The sequence below is a fragment of the Schistocerca piceifrons genome, chromosome 1, assembly GCF_021461385.2.
Source record: "Schistocerca piceifrons isolate TAMUIC-IGC-003096 chromosome 1, iqSchPice1.1, whole genome shotgun sequence".
Lineage (NCBI taxonomy): Eukaryota > Metazoa > Arthropoda > Insecta > Orthoptera > Acrididae > Schistocerca > Schistocerca piceifrons.
In genome coordinates, this window is record NC_060138.1 from 1,045,298,000 (window position 1) to 1,045,318,953 (window position 20,954).

At 44.1% G+C, this 20,954-nt stretch overlaps 1 protein-coding gene across 1 annotated transcript in view; it reads left to right on the top strand.

Moving 5' to 3' along the window:
• Nucleotides 1-20,954, top strand: part of LOC124731101 — a 301,651-nt gene that overhangs the window by 224,272 nt on the left and 56,425 nt on the right. The window contains exons 10-11 of the mRNA XM_047248509.1: nt 4,538-4,745; nt 18,885-19,068. Coding sequence (XP_047104465.1) covers nt 4,538-4,745; nt 18,885-19,068 — 392 coding nt within the window. The remainder of the gene's footprint in view (nt 1-4,537; nt 4,746-18,884; nt 19,069-20,954) is intronic.

A 20,954-nucleotide genomic window follows, 5' to 3' on the forward strand; every position in this document is an offset into this window, starting at 1 on the left:
AAGGGGTCCCTTGGGGCCCTCCCATCCCAGGCTTTGCCCAGTGCCAAAGCGGACGCCCGCAAGTTTGTCAAACAACCACCAGTCGCTGGTCGTAGGGCGTCACGGTCGTCTTCAGTCCCTGAGACTGACCCAGTGAGGCCCTCCCAGCCAGACCCACCTAAGGCACAGCGCGCAAAGCAGTCGAAGAAAAAGGCTCCCAAGCATCCTGAAATTGCGGTGGCACCTGTCCCTTCGCAACCTTCTCCCTCTGCATCCGAAGATGAGGTGGAGATTCTGGCGTCCACTGAGGACATGGATCTCGCCAGTCCCTCGGATGCAATGGATGGCTGTTGTCCAGGTGGTGACTCAGTAGCAGCAGGGGCCCCGGAGGCGTAATCTGCCTCCCCAGTCCCTTCACGCCTTTCCCATCCATGGCTAATACCATCCTCCAGTGGAACTGCAGCGGTTTCTTCCACCGTCTAGCTGAGCTCCGCCAACTTATCAGCCGTCATCCTTTCCTTTGCATTGCTCTGCAGGAAACTTGGTTTCCAGCAATGCGAACCCCCGCCCTCCGTGGCTATCGGGGTTATTTTAAGAACCGGGCAGCTTATGAAAGGGTGTCTGGTGGCGTCTGCATATATGTCCTTAACTCTCTTCACAGCGAGTTTGTACCTCTACAAACAGCTTTAGAGGCTGTCGCTGTTCGGGTGTGGACGCCACAGGCTATCACCGTCTGCAGTATTTACCTTCCACCTGATGGTGCTGTCGCACAGCATGTCCTGGCTGCTCTGATAGCTGAACTGCCGCCACCTTTTTTGCTGCTGGGCGATTTCAATGCCCACAACCCTCTATGGGGTGGGACTGTCTCCGATGTTCGCGGTCGGGCCGTGGAGCATGTGTTGGCTCAGCTCGACCTTAGCCTCTTGAACACCGGTGCTCCCACGCATTTCAGTGTGGCCCATGGCTCGTTCTCGGCCATCGATCTCTCTATTTGCAGCCCTGGCCTTGTCCCATCCCTCCACTGGAGAGTGCACCCTGACCTGTGTGGTAGTGACCATTTTCCCATCTATTTGTCACTGCCCCAGTGTCATTCTTCTGGGCGCTTGCCCCGCTGGGCTCTCCACAGGGCTGACTGGCCAGCTTTTACTTCCGCTGCAACCATTGAGTCTCCCCCACAGGGTGACATTGACGAGGTGGTTCGTGTTTTAACCACGTCCATCATTTCAGCGGCCGAGGCTTCCATCCCCCGTTCTTCTGGCCTCCCTCGGAGGAAGGCTGTCCCCTGGTGGTCGCCGGAGATTGCTGAGGCTATTCGCGACCGTAGGCGGGCTCTCCAGCGTCATAGGCGGCACCCGTCTCTGGAGATCCTCATCGCCTTTAAGAGGCTCCGTGCCTTCGCCCGTCGTCTTATTGCACGGCGTAAGCAGGAGTGCTGGGAGCGGTATGTTTCCTCCTTGGGCTCCCGTGTTTCCCCCTCGCTCGTGTGGTCCCGGATACGGCGGATTTATGGACACCAGACCCCTACGGGTGTCCCTGGGATCTCTTTGGACGGCGCTGTGTGCACGGACGCTGCCGCCATTGCTGAACACCTTGCTGCGCATTTCGCTACGAGCTCTGCGACTGCAACTTATCCCCCCGCCTTTCGCTCTCTCAAGGAGCGGGCCGAGCAGACGCCGTTCTCATTCCACACGCGTCGTTCTGAAACATACAATGCTCCTTTCAGCGAGAGGGAATTCCTCGCTGCCCTCGCCGATTGCCGTGATACAGCACCAGGCCCAGACTGCATCCACGCGCAGATGCTGACGCATCTCTCCAGGGACTGCCAGAGACACCTTCTCGCGATATTTAATCGCATTTGGAGCGAAGGCGTGTTCCCGTCGCAATGGCGAGAGGGTGTTATTGTCCCCATCTTGAAGCCTGGTGCGGACCCACTGGCGGTGGACAGCTATCGTCCCATTACCCTCACCAACGTTTTGTGCAAATTGCTCGAACGTATGGTGGGGCGGCGTTTGTGTTGGGTCCTTGAGTCGCGCGGTCTCCTCGCTCCATCCCAGGGTGGCTTCCGTCGGGGCCGGTCTGCAGTGGACAATTTGGTGCGGCTGGAATCTGCTGTCCGTACGGCTTTTGCCCGACGTCAGCATCTCGTTGCTGTATTTTTCGATCTGCGGAAGGCGTATGACACCACATGGAGGCATCACATCCTCGCCACGTTGTATGGGTGGGGTCTTCGTGGTCGGCTCCCGGCTTTTCTTCAAACCTTTCTATTGCACCGCTCTTTCCGGGTGTAAGTCGGTGCCGCCTCTAGTTCTTCTTATACACAGGAAAATGGGGTCCCACAGGGCTCGGTGTTGAGTGTGTCCTTATTTCTAGTGGCCATTAATGGTCTGGCTGCAGCCGTGGGGTCGTCGGTGTCTCCTTCTTTGTATGCCGACGACTTCTGCATCTCATTTAGCTCCACGACTACGGGAGTCGCCGAACGCAGGCTGCAGGTAGCCGTTCGGAAGGCAGCATCATGGGCTCTGACTCACGGTTTTCAGTTCTCTGCAGCCAAGACTCGAGTTATGCACTTCTGCAGGCGTCGGACGGTCCACCCTCATCCTGAACTTTACCTCGACGGCCACCTGCTTGAAGTGGTGGACACTTGCCGCTTCTTGGGACTCGTGTTTGATGCCCGGCTCACATGGGTTCCTCATATTACTCAGCTGAAGCAAAAATGCTGGCGGCACCTCAACGCTCTCCGCTGCCTTAGCCACACGTCTTGGGGTGCGGATCGCTGCACGCTGCTGCGATTGTACAGAGCCCTTGTGCAGTCTCGGCTTAATTATGGGAGCCTGGCCTATGGGTCTGCATCACCCTCAGTGTTGAAGTTGTTAGACCCCATACACCACTGTGGGGTCCGGCTTGCAACTGGCGCTTTTCGTACGAGCCCCGTGGATAGTCTACTGGTGGAGGCCGGGGTTCCCCCGCTGCGGATTCGCCGCCATCGACTGCTCGCCGACTATGCTGTCCACGTGCATTGCTCGCCAGGCCATCCCAATCGTCGCCTGTTTTTCCCTGCCATGGTCCTCGATCTGCCCGAACGGCGACCTAGGTCTGGGTTTTCCGTCGCTGTCCGCGTTCAGTCCCTGCTGTCGGAATTGGGTTCATTCCCTCTTCCGCCTCCCTTCCGGGTCCGTTCCCCCTCGCCTCCCTGGTGTTTGTCCCGGCTGTCCATCCGTCTGGACTTGGCACAGGGACCCAAGGACTCGGTTCCGCCTGTGGCCCTCCGTTGCCGTTTTCTTGCGCTCCTCGCCTCATTTCCGGGCTGTGAGCCTGTCTACACTGATGGTTCCCTGGTTGATGGTCGCACTGCCTACGCCTTTGCTCACTCTGCCCATGTTGAGCAACGCTCCTTGCCGGCTGGCTGCAGTATTTTACTGCAGAGCTGGTGGCCATCTTGCGCGCTCTTGAGCATATGCGTTTCTGCTCAGGTAGGTCCATCGTGATCTGCAGTGACTCCCTGAGCAGCCTTCAGGCCATCGACCGCTGCTATCCCTCCTCTCCTCTGGTGTCCTCCATTCAGGAGTCTGTTTCCGCCATTGCCCGTTCTGGTCGTTCGGTGGTCTTGGTTTGGACGCCCGGTCATGTTGGCATCCCAGGGAACGAATGTGTAGACAGGCTGGCCAAAGGGGCGATCGACGCCCCGGCTTTGGAGGTCGGCCTTACAGCTCGCGACCAGCAGATGGTGTTGCGCCGTAAGCTGATTGGGATGTGGGCTGCTGAGTGGCGTGGCATGACAGCCCCGAATAAACTGCGGGCTGTCAAGGGGACGACTGATGTGTGGCGTTCCTCCCTGCGGGCTTTTCGCAGGGACTCGGTAGTCCTGTGTCGGCTGCGCATCGGCCATACATACCTGACGCACAGCCATCTGTTGCGTCAGGAGGATCCCCCCTTGTGTCGGTGTGGGTCCCGGCTGACGGTCGGCCACATTTTGCTGGAGTGTCCTCGACTGTGCACACTCCGGCAATCTTTTAATCTCCCGGGCACTTTGGCTTTGGTTTTATCCGACGATGCTTCCATGGCTGACAATGTTTTACATTTTATCCGTAGTAGTCGTTTTTATGGTTCGATTTAGGGAGGTCCTGCGCCTTTCCCTTTCTGTGTCTTTTGTCCTTGTGTCTGTTGCTGTTCTGGTGTGCCGTCAGATGGTTGACTCTTTCCCTTTTTTTTTTTTTCCTCATGGTCAGTCAACCAGTCTCCGGCCATCCTCCTTTCTTCTGTTTCTTTCTGTCTGGTGCTCCTCTGTCCTGTTCTTGTCTGTAGTGTTTCTTACTGCATTTGTGTTCTTTTAGCGCCTGGGGGGACGTCTCCTCCCCCTTTGGTTTTTATCTGCTCCGTAGATTTTCGGCTCGCCTGATTTTGGAATGGGGGACTGATGACCTTCGCTGTTTAGTCCCCCTTAAACATCCCAACAACCACCACCACCGTAACCATCCTATTCCAAGCCCAATTTCGGAATGTTGTTTTTTAGTGTAAATAAAAATTTGTTGCTGCAAATAACATACATTTATTTTTTTAGGTGTATTTTGAAAGTGTTGCTGGAAGAGGATTGTAATGAAATTGATCGGAGTCATGATGTAAGGGCACCACCTCTAAGTGTGGTTGAAGAGAAGTTAATAACATTGCTTGTAACACTGAGGAACAGATGCTCAAGATTTTCATCTTTAATCAATGATTTTCTAACAGCTGTTGAGTATTACATACTCAATTTGAGGACCACACCTGAGGTAAGCAATATGTGCATTGCATCAGAAATGTGTGATTTTATGCAGATATGTGTTTGCTTTGACACTTTTATGTCAAGGTGGCACAGTGGATGAAAGTGATTATGCATTCAAAAGGAACATTAATTGCTTGGGGCAAATGTTGGGTCATTCGTTGTTTGGCTAATTCTTTCTCCCATTTTTCATGCTCATACTTCTACCCATTATGTAAGAACCTAACTGTAAAAAAGCGTTAATCACATGTTTACTTCATTTACTGTACTTAACCCTTCAGTTCAAACTGAAATTTTGAGCAGATAATATTCTACAGTCTGAATAACGGAATAAGAAAATGGAGAGAAAGAAATATAAATATGCCCATTGTGAAACAAAAGGTAGGATGTGCAGTGGTAATAAAGGATGAACAATAAATAGGTTATAGGACAGAAGAGACTGTTGTGTTACCACTGATAAGATACTAGCAAGTTCTTTGTAAGAACTACTCACTGTGTATGGAGGTGTTGAAGGATGTGTAGACACATAAACAAGAACTGACACACGCACACGGACACACACACAGACAGACAGAGAGAGAGAGAGAGAGAGAGAGAGAGAGAGAGAGAGAGAGAGAGCTGCATTGCTCCAGCTCTTTGGGAAATCACACCAGATGCTATTTTGATAGGGAAGGTGTGGTCAATTATTCAGATTTGTAGTTCTATACATACCGGTTTCATTTCACTGCCCAAGTTCCGTCCAAATGTAGCCCCCCCCCCCCCCCCCCCCCCCCCCCTCTCTCTCTCTCTCTCTCTCTCTCTCTCTCTCTCTCTCTCTCTCGCCCGCCTTTTTTAAATGCAACTACATAGATGAAAAGCCACAGCATCGATGATTATTATCCATTTCATGATGATTGACCCATGACTTTGAGCTCATATTCTGATCACATCAATGTGTTGTACCTTACCAGGATTGATTGCTGCACTTTGTCTAATGACGATTCATATTAACAAGACAAAAAGTGTAAATGCAAGATCTTTTGTCGGTATTCATAGCCGTTATGTTTTTATGCACGTAAATCTACATAAAAGGCTGATATTACGTTGTAAATGTATTTATTTTTTTGTTTCTATGCGCTGCGTGCTATCGTGTGCTATATTGCCGGAGCTCTGCACAGTATTTCCACTTCATTGTAGCCGTCGGCGGGAGGGGGGGGGGGGGGGGGGGGGGGGGGGCTGGGCTGGGCTGGGCTTCCCATAAGGTAGGAAGCAATCGTGCTCCCATACGTTGTTGTGTAGTTGTTGAGACAATACTTGTAACATAATTAGTTGCCTTGTACTTGTGTGAAACAATGCATAATTTATGAAGTTGAGAAGTCTATGGTGATGAAGTGCGCATGCTTACTTTGAGACTGAGAAAGAACAGGCTGCGGGTAGTTCCATAGCACAGCCAATAAAGAGAACTAGTGAATGTCTCGGTATTAGTGAAAGCACAGCGAAGAGAATTTCGAGAGAATAAAGAGAAACTTCATATCTTGTATCACCAAAAAACAGTTCTGCCAGGTGACAGAAGTTCACATTGGACGAGTTTACGTAGGGACTCATTAGAAGAAAAGTCCACGATGACTTCTATGTGGAAAACAGTTTTCAACAGTGGTAGCCCGTGTTGAAAAAGTTGAAGACTAAAGTGTAAGATTTTCCTGGTATGAGCGAAACAACCTTTTGGAATGCTATTCACAAATTGGGCTTCAGATACAAAAAGTTCAACAAAAGGCCTGTGTTGATGGAAAATAACCAAGTAGCAGGAAAAAGAGACAAGATGTTGCAGGAAATAAGACACACACACAACACTAGATTGACTGTTTATTACACTGATGAGAGTTGGTGTGGTGCAAATTATTCCAGAAAGTTTTGTTGGTAGGAACAAAAAATGCCTTATGCATCAGAAAATGTATACATCCATCACAGAGGAGGTGTTCAAAAGTGGAATGGCTGGAAAGGAGGAATTCAAACACTCCAGGACGAGATTTTCACTCTGCCGTAGAGTCTATGCTGATGTGAAACTTCCTGGCGGATTAAAACTGTGTGCCGGACTGAAACTTGAACTTGGGACCTTTGCCATTTATGGGCAAGTGCTCTACCACCTGAGCCACCCAAGCACGACTCATGACCCGTTCTCGCAGCTTTACTTCTGCCAGTACCTCATCTCTGCTATATCCTTTCTTCCAGAAGTGCTAGTTCTGCAAGGTTTGCAGGAGAGCTTCTGTGAAGCTTGGAAGGTAGGAGACGAGGTACTGGCAGAAATAAAGCTGTGAGGACCGGGCACGAGTCGTGCTTGGGTAGCTCAGATGGTGGAGCACTTGCCCGCAAAAGGCAAAGGTCCCGAGTTCGAGTCTCGGTCCAGCTCACAGTTTTAATCTGCCAGGAAGTTTCTTCAAATAAAAAACACTGTTCGCTTCTGGAAAGATGATGATAATGTTCCACATTGGGAATGAAGATGGGTTCGTGCGAAATGCTGGCTTATGTTTTACTGGACAGAAAGGAGGTGCAGATTATCATTGTGAAACGAATGCCAGACAGGGCAAAGAGTGGTTTAGGAGTGTTATTGAAAAATTACCAAACAGATCTGCGTTTTGTTTTAGATCAGGCTTCATATCACATGATGATGAATCCAGCATCACAAAATCCATGTTATGAAATGGAGAAAGAAGTCTGTTTTTGAATGGCTGGAAAGCAGTAGTGTAGAGCTGCCATGTAATGCTACATCATATGTGGAATTTACTAAAATAGCCTACTAGAACACACGCAACCGCACTTCACGGTGCAAGAATACCTTTTCAAAAGTGTATTGCGATCATTGGACAAGGCAGTTAAACTTCTGTGGTTGCCTGTAGCACATCTGCAAATTGAATGCCATTGAACTCACTTGGGTATTTGTCAAGAGTCAGGTAGCAGAGGACGACAAGAATTTTAAAATAATGATACGCTACATGATCAAAAGTATCCGGATACCACAAAAAACATATGATTTTCATAATAAGCACATTGTGCTGCCACCTACTGCCACGTACTCCATATCAGCGACCTCAGTAGTCATTAGACATCGTGAGAGAGCAGAATGGGGCGCTCTGTGGAACTCACGGACTACGAACGTGGCCAGGTGATTGGGTGTTGTTTGTGTCACACGTCTGTACATGAGATTTCCACACTCCTCAACATCCCTAGGTTCGCTGTTTCTGATGTGATAGTGAAGTGGAAAAGTGAAGGTACACTTACAGCATAAAAGTGTACAGGTCAACCTCATCTGTTGACTGGCAGAGACCACCGACAGTTGAAGAGGGTTGTAATGGGTAAGAGGCAGGCATCTATCCAGACCATCACACAGGAATTCCAAACCACATCAGCATCCACTGTGAGTATTATGACAGTTAGGCGGGAGGTGATAAAACTTGGATTTCATGGTCGAGTGGCTGCTCGTAAGCCACATATTGCGCCGGTAAATGCCAAACAACACCTTGCTTGGTGTAAGCAGTGTAAACACTGGATGAATGGACAGTGGAAAAAGTTGTGTAGAGTGACGAATCGCGTTACACAATGTGCCGATCCAAGGGCAGGGTGTGGGTATGGCGAATGCTCAGTGAACGTCATCTACCAGCGTGTGTATTGCTGACAGTAAAATTCGGAGGTCGTGGTTTTATGGTGTGGTCGTGTTTTCCATGAGGGGGCTTGTACCCCTAGATGTTTTGCGTGGCACTATTGCAACACAGGTCTACATTTATGTTCTAATCACCTTCTTGCTTCTCACTGTTAAAGAGCAATTCGGGAATGGAGATTGCATCTTTCAGCATGATTGAGCACCTGTTCATATAACACTATCTGTGGCGGAGTGGTTACACGACAATAACATCCCTGTAATCGACTAACCTGCACAGAGTCCTGACCTGAATCCTATAGAACACCTTTGGGATGTTTTGGAACGCTGACATGGTGCCAGGCCTCCAAAGCTGTTTCACAGAGAAAGACTGCACTGTAGTTCCTTCTCTAGATTGTTGCACAGATGATAAAATGGTAGATATTGAAATAGAAGACAGAGGGATAGAGCAACAATTAAAATCGCTCAAAAGAGGTAAGGCTGCTGGACCTGATGGGATACCTGTTCGATTTTACACAGAGTACATGAAGGAACTTGCCCCCCTTCTTGCAGCGGTGTACCATAGGTCTTTAGAAGAGCGTAGCGTTCCAAAGGATTGGAAAAGGGCACAGGTCATCCCCGTTTTCAAGAAGGGACATCGAACAGATGTGCAGAACTATAGACCTATATCTCTAACATCTATCAGTTGTAGAATTCTGGAACACGTATTATGTTCGAGTACAATGACTTTTATGGAGACTAGAAATCTACTCTGTAGGAATCAGCATGGGTTTCGAAAAAGACGGTCGTGTGAAACCCAGCTCGCGCTATTCGTCCACGAGTCTCAGAGGGCCATAGACACGGGTTCACAGGTAGATTCCGTGTTTCTTGGCTTCCGCAAGGCGTTCGATACAGTTCCCCACAGTCGTTTAATGAACAAATTAAGAGCATATGGACTATCCGACCAAGTGTGTGATTGGACTGAAGAGTTCCTTGATAACCGAAGGCAGCATGTCATTCTCAATGGAGAGAAGTCTTCCGAAGTAAGAGTGATTTCAGGTGTGCCGCAGGGGAGTGTCGCTATTCACAATATACATAAATGACCTTGTGGATGACATCGGAAGTTCACTGAGGCTTTTTGAGGATTATGTTGTGGTATATCGAGAGGTTGTAACAATGGAAAATTGTACTGAAATGCAGGAGGATCTGCAGTGAATTGACGCATGGTGCAGGAAATGGCAAATTAAATCTCAATGAAGACAAGTGTAATGTGCTGCGAATACATAGAAAGAAAGATCCCTTATTATTTAGCTACAATGTAGCAGGTCAGCAACTGGAAGCAGTTAATTCCATAAATTATCTGGGAGTAGGCATTAGGAGTGATTTAAAATGGAATGATCATATAAAGTTGATCGTCGGTAAAGCAGATGCCAGACTGAGATTCATTAGAAGAATCCTAAGGAAATGCAATCCGAAAACAAAGGAAGTAGGTTACAGTACGCTTGTTCGCCCACTGCTTGAATACTGTTCAGCAGTGTGGGATCCGTACCAGATAGGGTTGATAGAAGAGATAGAGAAGATCCAACGGAGAGCAGCGCGCTTCGTTACAGGATCATTTAGTAATCGCGAAAGCGTTAACGGAGATGATAGATAAACTCCAGTGGAAGACTCTGCAGGAGAGACGCTCAGTACCTCGATACGGGCTTTTGTTGAAGTTTCGAGAACATACCTTCACCGAAGAGTCAAGCAGTATATTGCTCCCTCCTACGTATATCTTGCGAAGAGACTATGAGGATAAAATCAGAGAGATTAGAGCCCACACAGAGGCATACCGACAATCCTTCTTTCCACGAACAATACTAGACTGGAATAGAAGGGAGAACCGATAGAGGTACTCAAGGTACCCTGTAATGTACTTCACAGTTGTGTCACTCCACTGTGGAAAGTGTTCCCCAAAGTGTCTGGAGGAATTCAGTGAGTCGTGTACACAAATTTGAAAACAGTTATGCACAAAGAGACCACTGTCATGACATAGCAGTGGAACCATTGCTGATCTTAGCAGATGAATGAATAGCAGAAGCGAGACCTGAGCCAGCAGCGAAAGTGATTTAGGTAGATTTTATTTAAGTCTTCGTTCTTTACTGCAAACTGTGTTCAAGCTAATCGATTTTCCCATTTATTGTTGAAATGTGCCACACAGATGTTCATTTATTGTAAGCTGCTTGCGTATTGAGCATGTATTTGAAATTTTGCAGTGTCCGATATTATGTCCCTCTGATCATGATAAATACTGAATGTGGCAATGCTGCACTGGAATGCAACCACAAAGTTGCCATTCTTCGCTTTTGAACAGGCGCTTGTGGTGCATTACAACAGTGGCGTCACGATGAAGTGACAGCTATGCTCCACCACAGCCTCGCATGTTTTGCAGCTAGTAACACAATAGCTTTACAGACTCATAACGAGGATTATTCAATAGTTTATGTGTGTACACACACACACACACACACACACACACACACACACACACACACACACAGCAAAAGTTCAAGCTTAACACTTGAATTTGACATTATAGCGATGAAATGAGTAATCCAAAAATATCGAAAATCCACTTGTAAATAGAACAAGGTTGTATTTTTAAACAGTGCAAAGGAAATTTTTCTCCTAATTACGGCCTGATTTTTATGCGTCCTTAAAGTCGACACTCACTGAAAAGAGCTATAAGGACGGCTTTTCTTAAATTCAACAACGTATGCTGCCCCATTTCAGCTAAGATGAAATAGTCATACACAAAATAGACATATCCACATATCAATGTTTTTAATGCAATGTGACCAGAATACAAGCTCGAAGTCATGGGTCAATCATTATGAAATGGATAGTAATTTATGATTTTTCAATACAATCTCTAACCTTTTCTACGGTTTTGATCCATCTTTCAACACGGGCATATATTTCAGTGTGGTAAAATCACAGTAGCCATTGACGCACAGATGTTTTCATGGCTCCCACATCTTCAAAGTGAATCCCACGGTGAGCTTCTTTTAGTGGCCCAAACAAATGGAATTCTGGTGGTGCCAGGTCAGGGCTGTATGGGGATAAAGCAAGACTTACTATCCAATTTTCACAATCTCTTCAGCCATACAATGACTGGTGTGTGGTCTTGCATTGTCATGCAAAAGAACATCGGTCCAAGCTTTTGTTGGGCGAACTCACTGAAGCCGTACTTTAAGCTGTTTGAGGGTTCTGACATATTGGACAGAATTTATTGTGTGTTCCTACTCCAAAAAAATCAACCATGATCACACCCTCTGCACCTCAGAATACTGTAGCCATAACTTTCCCTGCCGATTGCGCTGTTTTGAACTTTTCCTCCCTCCTTCAATGAGTTTCTGTAATACCAGTCCACTGTCTCCCTCTTTGATTCTGATCTTTTTTTTTAAAGAAAGAAAGAAACTGGTGTTTAGTCACCAGTCACAGTTTTTTCCAGGAAAGAGACAATTCCAGAATTGAGAGAGAATTGTTTTTGTTGTCTCTCTCTCTCCTGATCGGTTAAACATTTTTGGTACCAAAGTTGCACAAACCTTTGAGTATCCCTGGTGTTCAATAATCATTATCATACTGCCTGTACTGAGGGAAATAATGAGACACAAACCCTCTGCAGTCACTCAGCGGTCGGCACAAGTGGTGTTACCGACTTGCTGAATATTGTGTGGAATCAATGCAGTCACTGACCTGCCACTCTGTGTTTCACCATCTAATGGCATTTGCCCTTCATCTTTGTTACAGTGATGAACTCATTGTCTAACAGTGCTGATATTTACTTTTGCATCACCGTACACATTTTTCGTTCTTTCGTGAATATGAATGGACATTTCACCTTCTGCATTGAAGATTCTGTCACAGAATGGTGTCTGATATGAACATCGATGTCTGACACTTTCCAAACAACTGCACTACTGGTATCTGTTGATGCAGGAATTTACCACTGCACTGGATTGGAGAAGCAGCTTTGCTTAATAAAACTACATTCAAATTTTCCACTTAACAAACTTCATTAAAGGAGAAAAGAAACAGGGGGCATTTTGACTGACCCTTGTATTACTGAGTTTGCTTCAATCCTTGTCTTTCATCACCAGCTTCAATTGAGGATTCACACGGAAGTGCCAAAAGACATTGGATAACGATATGCACATATACAGGTGGCTGTAATATCAACAATTTGGAAAAGACAAGTTGTTGCTTACCATAAAGAAGACACGTTAAGTTGTAGACAGGTACAATTAAGACACTTACATAAAGCTTTTGACCAAAACCTTCATCAGTAAAACACACACACACACACACACACACACACGCACACACACCACACACACTATTCATACACAAAAGCAAGCACAGCTCGTGCACGCGTGACCCCCAACTCCAGCATCTCGGGCCGGAAAGCAACTATCATGCGGGGTGCAAGCAGCAGTCTGGATTTGGCAGGGAAGGGGAACGAGTAGTATTATATGGGTGGGGTGGGGGGGAGAGACAAACACTGTCTGGTGGAGTGTGCAGGGGCTAGAATGTCAACAGGTGCAGCGTCAGGAGGTAGTGGGGCAGGGAAGTGGGGAAAAAGAGCAAAAAAGGAGAGGAGTGGGGAAAGATAGGCAGATGCACTGGCAGAGGGCAGCAAATAAACAGGGTGGGATATGGGAATGGGGAGCAGGTGATTGGACAGAGGGGGTGAAACTGTTGGGTGGAGGATGTGGGGAAGTATGTTACCATAGGTTGAGGCTGGCATAATTACAGGAACAGAGAAAGTGCTGTAAGAGTAATTGCTATCTGCGCAGTTCAGAAAAGCTGGTGGTGTAGGGAAGGATTCAGATGGCTCAGGTTGGGAAGCAGCCATTGAAATCAAGTGTGTTATGTTCAGATGTATGTTATGCCACAGGATGGTCTACTTTGCTCTCGTCCATAGTTTGGCAGTGCCCATTCATCCCAGTGGACAGCTGGTTGGTGGTCATGCCAGTATAAAATGCAACAATATGGGAATTGTGGGTCCACCTTGTTGCAAAACACTTTTGTTATTTATTTGTTTATTTACTAGTTTCAGTGACAAATATCACCATCAGTGGGTTCTTTAATTCTAAAACATGCAGAAATAGCAGTTATAAAATATTATTACATGTGTACTATTTGTTTTTAAAATATTGTTTGCTGTGAATATTTTCATAAAACCTTATTTACTATATGTCACAACATTGTTTTTAAGATTTTTGTCACTGTTTGTTGCATATTTTTTGTGTTTTTTCTGTTGCCATTTTTCTCGGCATACATCGTGTCATCTGCAATTGTACGAGTGACTGTTAGTCAACAAATACGAAACGTGAACTTACGTATGTCAGCGTTATACGTTTGGTACTGCAGCAGTGTTGTGGATAGAGTTTTGGTGTGCGTATGAATGGTATGTGTGTCTCTTTTAGTGATGAAGCCTGTGGCCAAAAGATTTAAGTAAGTGTGTTTTAATTGTGCCTGTCTGCAACTTAATGAGGTTTCTTTACAGTAACAAGCAATGTCATTTCCACATCATTGATATTCCTACTTGGAGTTTCCATTATATGATGGTGGTACACAGCACCAAATTTCAGGCATTATCTCTCACCACGGACAACGCAATGGCTGTCAGCCTTCATTTAATGACTGAGAGCAGCGGCATTTGCGTAGAGTTGTCAGTGCTAACAAACAAGCAGCGCTTCATGCCATAACTGGCGAAATCAATGTGGGATGTGCAAAGAACATATCTGTTAGAACAGTGCGGCGAAATTTGGTGTTAAAGGGCTATGGCAGCAGATGAACGATGCAAGAGCTTGCACTGAGAGCACAACGTTGCCTGTAGCACTTCTCCCATGCTCATGACCATATTGGTTGTACCTAAGATGACTGGAAAATTGTGGCTTGGTCAGATAAGTCCAGATTTCATTTGGGGGGAGGGAGGGGGGGACGACGACCTGATGGTAGGTCTAAGTGTGTTGGAGACTGGAGAACCCACAAAGCTGTGGATCGAAGTTGTCAAGAAGGCACCGTATAAGCTGGTGGTGACTCGGCAATGGTTTGGGCTGGGTTTATGGGGAATGGACGGGGTCCTCTAGTCCAGCAGAATCAATCATTGATTGGCAGTGGCTATGTTTGGCTACTTGAAGACCATTTGCAGCCATTCATGTACTTCTTATTCTTAAACAACAACGGAATTTTTATTGATGACAATGTACCATATCACTGGGCCACAATTGTTCACGATTGATTAGAAGAACATTCTGGACAATTTAAGGGAATGATTTGGCCACCCAGATCACCCGATATGAGTGCCATCAAATATTGCGACATAATCAAAAGGTCAGTTCGTGCATAAAATAGTGCACTGGCAACACTTTCGTAATTACGGACAGCTGTAGAGCCAGCAGGGTTCAGTATTTCTGCAGGGGACCTCCAGTGACTCATTGAGTTCATGCCACATTTAGTTGCTTCGCTGTGCCAGGCAAAAGGAGGGCTGATATGGTATTAGGAGGTATCCCATGACTTTTGTCAGCTCTGTGTAAAGTGTAAAGAGCGTAGGAAGAACCGATGGTGTAATAGACATGGTGCTTATTTCTGTAATTTCAGCACTTTTTCTCTTCTTGATTATCTTGCCAAATTCTGTATATTGCATGAATTCATTTGGCCTTAAACCTTGTTTTCGTTTTTTTGTTCTCTTTGTTTGTTTAGCATTAAGTCAAACTGTCAGACCTTTGTTGTGACACAGCAATTGTTAGTAAGTGCAAAAGAACTCTGCTGCAGTTAACAGACCATGCCATGTTATTTTACTGTTCCATTCTTGATTGGGAGACAGTTCTCTAATGCTGTAACAAGAAATTTCTGTTCCACAGTGTAGTTGATGAGGAGTTAATTCTAATGCCACAATCAGAAATATGATTTCCACAGTTGAGGATTGGGACAGAAATCACAAGTAACACAACCAGATGCTAGACAGTTTATTATACTATGTGTATAGTGATATAGTTGTGGTACGGAATGGAAGAAAGAAATTTTGGAAACGGACACGTTACATTATTGTCCTGTAAGAGAGGACAGATCTTTCATTACTCTAAATTACAATTCCAAAGCAATATATTGAAAAAAAAAAAAAAACAAAAAAACAAAAAAAAACTTTGCTATCAACGTATTTGGTGCCTAAAATGAAATAAGAGTGTTTGAGGGTGTTTAAGAAGTTGACATAATGACTGTTATAACTGGAAGTTTGTGGAAAATAATAACATGATAAGATGTAGTTGTCTACTCAGAAATCTGTTGTGAACTGCAGTGAACATTCACAAATTGGTGTGAGAATGCAGATTTCACTTTGCTTCTTAGGATCCATGCTGACTCCTATGATCACTGCAATTCTGCAAAAGAGAAGTAGAACCTTTACATTAGTAGAGGATGCTGCTACATAAAAAAAGGTGACCCACAGATTAAATTCAACTGAAATTTTTAGTTCAGATTGCAGTTTCAAGTACGTTTGCTCATTTAGTGCACTGTGCTGATGATTATTACTATGATATTTTTGGTACGACCATGTTTGATTTGTTATTTCCCCAGCATATTGTTGACAAAAGTAAGGAACCTAACAGCTTGAAGGTTGGTTTCAACACCATGGTGCTCTGTTTGACATCATCCTATTGGGTTTGGTATCAGAATGCCTCATCTAGAAGTATTATTAGTTGGACTGGCACTCTTGACACAGAACCCTAACCACATTGCAAGCTGGTAATTTTGATATGCATGAAGTGTGAGAAAATTGCTTTTAATGCCAGAAAAAAAATCTGACTGACTGAGACCTCAACACCAAATGTGTCGATATACCATATTTACACAAGTTTCGAGATGAGATACCCCCCCCCCCCCCCCCACCACCACCACCACCACCACCAATATTAATCATTTGAAAAATACAGGGTCACATTTACAATTGAAGCTATGTCAGTTGCAGTCATGTGAAGGGTACCCCTTTCTCTCCCCGACTGTTGTCTGTCCATAGCATGCTGCTGTTGTGCCTGCCACAACAAAAAAAATATTGGTAATTGTTTTCTGGACTTACTGGTGAAAGTAATCATGAAATTACGTTACTTGTTAATTTTCTCCATTAAGCATAATGTAACAGCAATTTTACCAAAATATATTATGCATTAGCAAAAGAAAAGACTTCACTAGTTTCCTCATAATGGTGGCAAAGAGATTGCAACTGCCTTTTCATTTGTAGGTGGAACTGAAAATTGGACAAATACATAACAGTAGTATAAATTTCTACAGGAGAAAGTAAAAGTGTAGATAGGGGCCAATGGCATACTTAGGTGTTTTGTGCACTGGTGTTGTCAACAGTTACCTTGGCAGTATGACAGGAATGAAAGGGGTTTGGGGGAGTGAACTGCTGGTTGTACACAGCTAATGGGAGAGAATTGGGCAACGACTATTTTGGAAACAGGAGTCAAAGGAAAATATTTTCACATTTTCATGTCAATACAGATGCAAAATTTGCCATGTATTTGCAAAAAACAGCTGCATTCTCAGGTCCCATCATAACGACAACCTTGGGGCAAAAAAAAAAAAAAAGTATAAATTTTTTGAAACAAAAATTATAAATTTAATTGCTCTTTTATTGCCTCTCATTGGTTAGGTTAAGCTATCATTGCAGATAATGATACCAGTGGTGGTGGTTGTGGTGGTGGTTGTGGTGGTGGTGGTTAAAAATAGTAGTACCACAGACGACTGGCTGAAATAGTAAGCAGAGAAGGGAGTGAAGATAAAAATTAATGCAAACAGTTTTTTTGTTTATTTTATTTCTCCATGTATTTTCGAAATGCAGATAATCAATAACTGGCATAAGTTTAGAGTATGTACAGTGTTATTAACTTTCTTAGGCAGATAATTTATGTAAGTGAAAGAGTCTGTGATTTTGATTAGTCGAATATGTTAAGAATAAAATGTTCTCAAAGAACTTCTTTAAAATAAGAGTGTTGTTGTGTTTTATACTTGGGTAAACATGGTACTTTCCCATTGAATCATCAATTTCATTACTGCTGCCTAAACACTCACACTCAAAAAGAGCTTTAAGTAAAGTTCATACTAGAGGCATTTCATCAATAATGCACAGGTTGGTATTATTGTGGATTGTTTGATGCAACAACAATGAAAATTACGTCAGATGTAGTGGGGAGCTTGAGGAAGAAGCAAGTCTTTTTGTGTTTTTGCACTTATGCTGTGCACTCTACCATAAAATTAGTGAGAGGTAGAAATGGACCATGCGAGGATCTCTGGTACTGTGACTGTTGAAGATCAGAGGTTGTGCATCAAGATTTAAACTTTATGTGGCAAAAACCGGACAGAAATCCACGGTGCGTGAAGTGGAGTTTGTGGTGAGTTAACAGTGGACCATTGTACACTCTCACATACATCTAATCGTTTTCGTGGTGGTTGCCTGAACAAAGACAATACTTAAAAACCCGTAAGGCCAGAAACGTCAACAGATGAATGAAGTGTGAAACTTGTGGCAGATGCTCTTGAAGAAGACTGCAGTGCAGATTGTGAGGAAATCTCTGAAGCCAGTATTCTGTATTCTGATAAATGATTTGCAGAAGAGAAAAATTTCTGCAATATGGGTCCCACACTGTTTGACTTCTGAAGAGAAGCAAAAACGCCTGGACATTGCAACCTTGCTCAATTGACGATTCGACGTGAAGATCAAGGATTCTTGAGTCAAGTTGTCAGTATTGGCGAAACATGGATAAGAGATTCTGAAGCAGAGTTGAAATCACAGTCGAATGAGTAGAGCTTCAGATTCTCCACACACAAAAAAATTTCAACACACTCAATCAGAGCTCAAGCAGATGATAATTTTTGCTTATGATCACCAAGGAATCGTCATGACATAATCCCCTATGGAACACCCGTGACACCAGTGTATTATCATAACTTTATGCAAAACCTGCGCAGAAAAGTGCATAAAATCTGACCTCAGTTGATCAAGGCTGGGCCAATCATTCTCCAGGACACCGCTCGCCCACATATCAGCAATGTTCTAGCCCAAAAGTGGCGCAATTATGGGTGTGAAGTGTTGCCACATCCTACCTACAGCCCGGACATGAGTCCATCAGACTTTGACTTGTTTCCGAAGTAGAAAATACCAATGCGTGGACATCATTACCTTTCTTTGGAAGGGGTTTCTATCGCTATTACACAAGCCATTTGAAAGAACAATCGAAGTGGTTTCCTGTATGGAACAGTAAAGCTTCTGAGACGTTGGGATTCAGTCGTAGAGAAGCAGGGAGACTGTATTGAAGGACTGTAAAGAGATAATGGGAAAAAAAATTAAACATATAAGAAAAAGTATATAGTGTGCATTATTTATGAAATGTCCCTTGTATGTTACTTTCTACCATTGATTTGCTACTGTTATGTATTCTGCATCTTACATGCATTGGTAATGCACTTAGGCTTTTAACTTTTTTCTTTCTACAGTACGATCTTCTGCACATTTTGACAAGATTTCATGCCTCTCTGTGTAAAGCAGAAGGTCTTCGTGAACGAGCACAGGCTTTTTGCTATGATGCTCTGTATTCTCTGAAAAGGAAGTGTTTCCCAGTTATCTACACCATTCTGATACATTACCCAGAGGTTTTCCCAAGAGCATCGCTTGGAATGAGTAAGTACTTGCAATGAGACAGAAACATAATTTTATTCTTGTATTTTATTTTAATTAATTATAGGAACTGTTAATAGTTTGGCTGCATGGTAGTTGTAACATCAAGTAAAATATGGATTTTAAACAATGGAAAATCCAGGATGGAATGTAACAATATCTTGAAAAGGATAGTTGCTACTCTCCATATAGCAGAGATGCTGAGTCACAGATAGGCATAACAAAAAGACTGTCACAAAATAAGCTTTTGGCCAACAAGGCCATTTTAAAAACCGTTGTGTACAATTCGTACAGAAACCAGATGGTAGTTACAAAGAGTCAAGGGGCATGAAAGGGAGGCAGTGGTTGAAAAGGGAATGAGCCAGACTTGTAGCCTATAAGCAATGCTATTCAGCATGTACATTGAACAAGCAGTAAAGGAAACCAAATAAAAATTTGGAGTAGGAATGAATTAAAGCTCAGGGAGAAGAAACAAAAACCTTGAGGTTTGCTGATGACATTGTAATTCTGTCAGAGACAGCAAAGGGCTTGGAAGAGCAGTTGAACAGAATGCATAGTGTCTTGAAAGGAGGATACAATATGAACGTCAACATAAGCAAAACAAAGATAATGGAATGTAGTTGAATTAAATCGGGTGATGCTAAGGGAACCAGGTTAGGAAATCGGGCAGCAAAATAACTGATGGAGGACAAAATAGAGAGGATGTGAAATGTAGACTGGAAATGGCAAGAAAAGCATTTCTGAAGAAGAGAAATTTGTTAACATTGAATATAGATTTAAGTGTTACGAAGTTTTTTTTGAAGGTATTTGTCTGGAGTGTAGCCATGGATGCATGTGAAACAGGGATGATAAGCAGTTCAGATAAAAAGGGAATAGAAGCTTTTGAAATGTGTTGCTACAGAAGAATGCTGGAGATTACATGGGTCAATCATGTAGCTAATGAGAAAATGCTGACTAGAATAGGGGAGGCAAGAAATTTGTGGCACAACTTGATCCAAAGAAGGGATAAATTGATTCGACACATTCTGAGAAATCAAGGGATCGCCACTTTAGTATTGGAGGGCGGTAAAAATTGTAGAAGGAGACAGAGACGAATACAGGAAGCAGATTCATAAAGATTTAGGTTGCAGTGGTTATTCAGAGATGAAGAGACCTGCACAGGATAGAGTAGCATGGAGTGCTGCAATAAAACGCTCTTCAGACTGAAGACCACAACAACATTTTACTCCTCCTTATGAAATTATTTTTTAATCATGACACTCTTTCGACCTCCATCAGAGTCTTTGAGTCTTTTGGAACCAGAGAGACATCAGTAGAGAATTTGCTAGATAAATGATTGAAAAATTCTGCACAAATGGGTAAAGTTCAAAGTATCAACGGTATAGGATAACAGATCAATGTGTGTTAGCATTATTACTGCTGTAGCTGAGGTAAATAAAAATGTCCATTCAGTCAAGTTGTTTTTACAAAGTACATGGAGGTAACATTACACTCAATCACTGTATTAATTTGTGTGGTCATAAGAGTAAAATAGTCATATCTGCATGGCAGATGAAAAAGTCTCTTGTACAGTGTGTAGTTGTCATGCTTAGTGTCAAAAGTGTGTGAATGTTGTTTAAAAGAAACAAACTTGGACAGTCACATGAAAGTTAATCCATGTCATCTATTTATAATGGTGAAGGGGCTAAATGTGTGTGTGAGAGTGAGTGTGTGTGTGTGTGTGTATGTGTGTTTGTTTTCATTTCACTTAGCTTGAAAGCTAAGCTTTTTCTTCCATTCTTTTTGACAGTTTGGTGGCTCCAGCAATAGCTTCTATGGATGAAATTAAGCTGCTGCGTATTTCTTTGAACAAATTTAATCAGCAGTAATATATTGGCTGAAAGGGAATA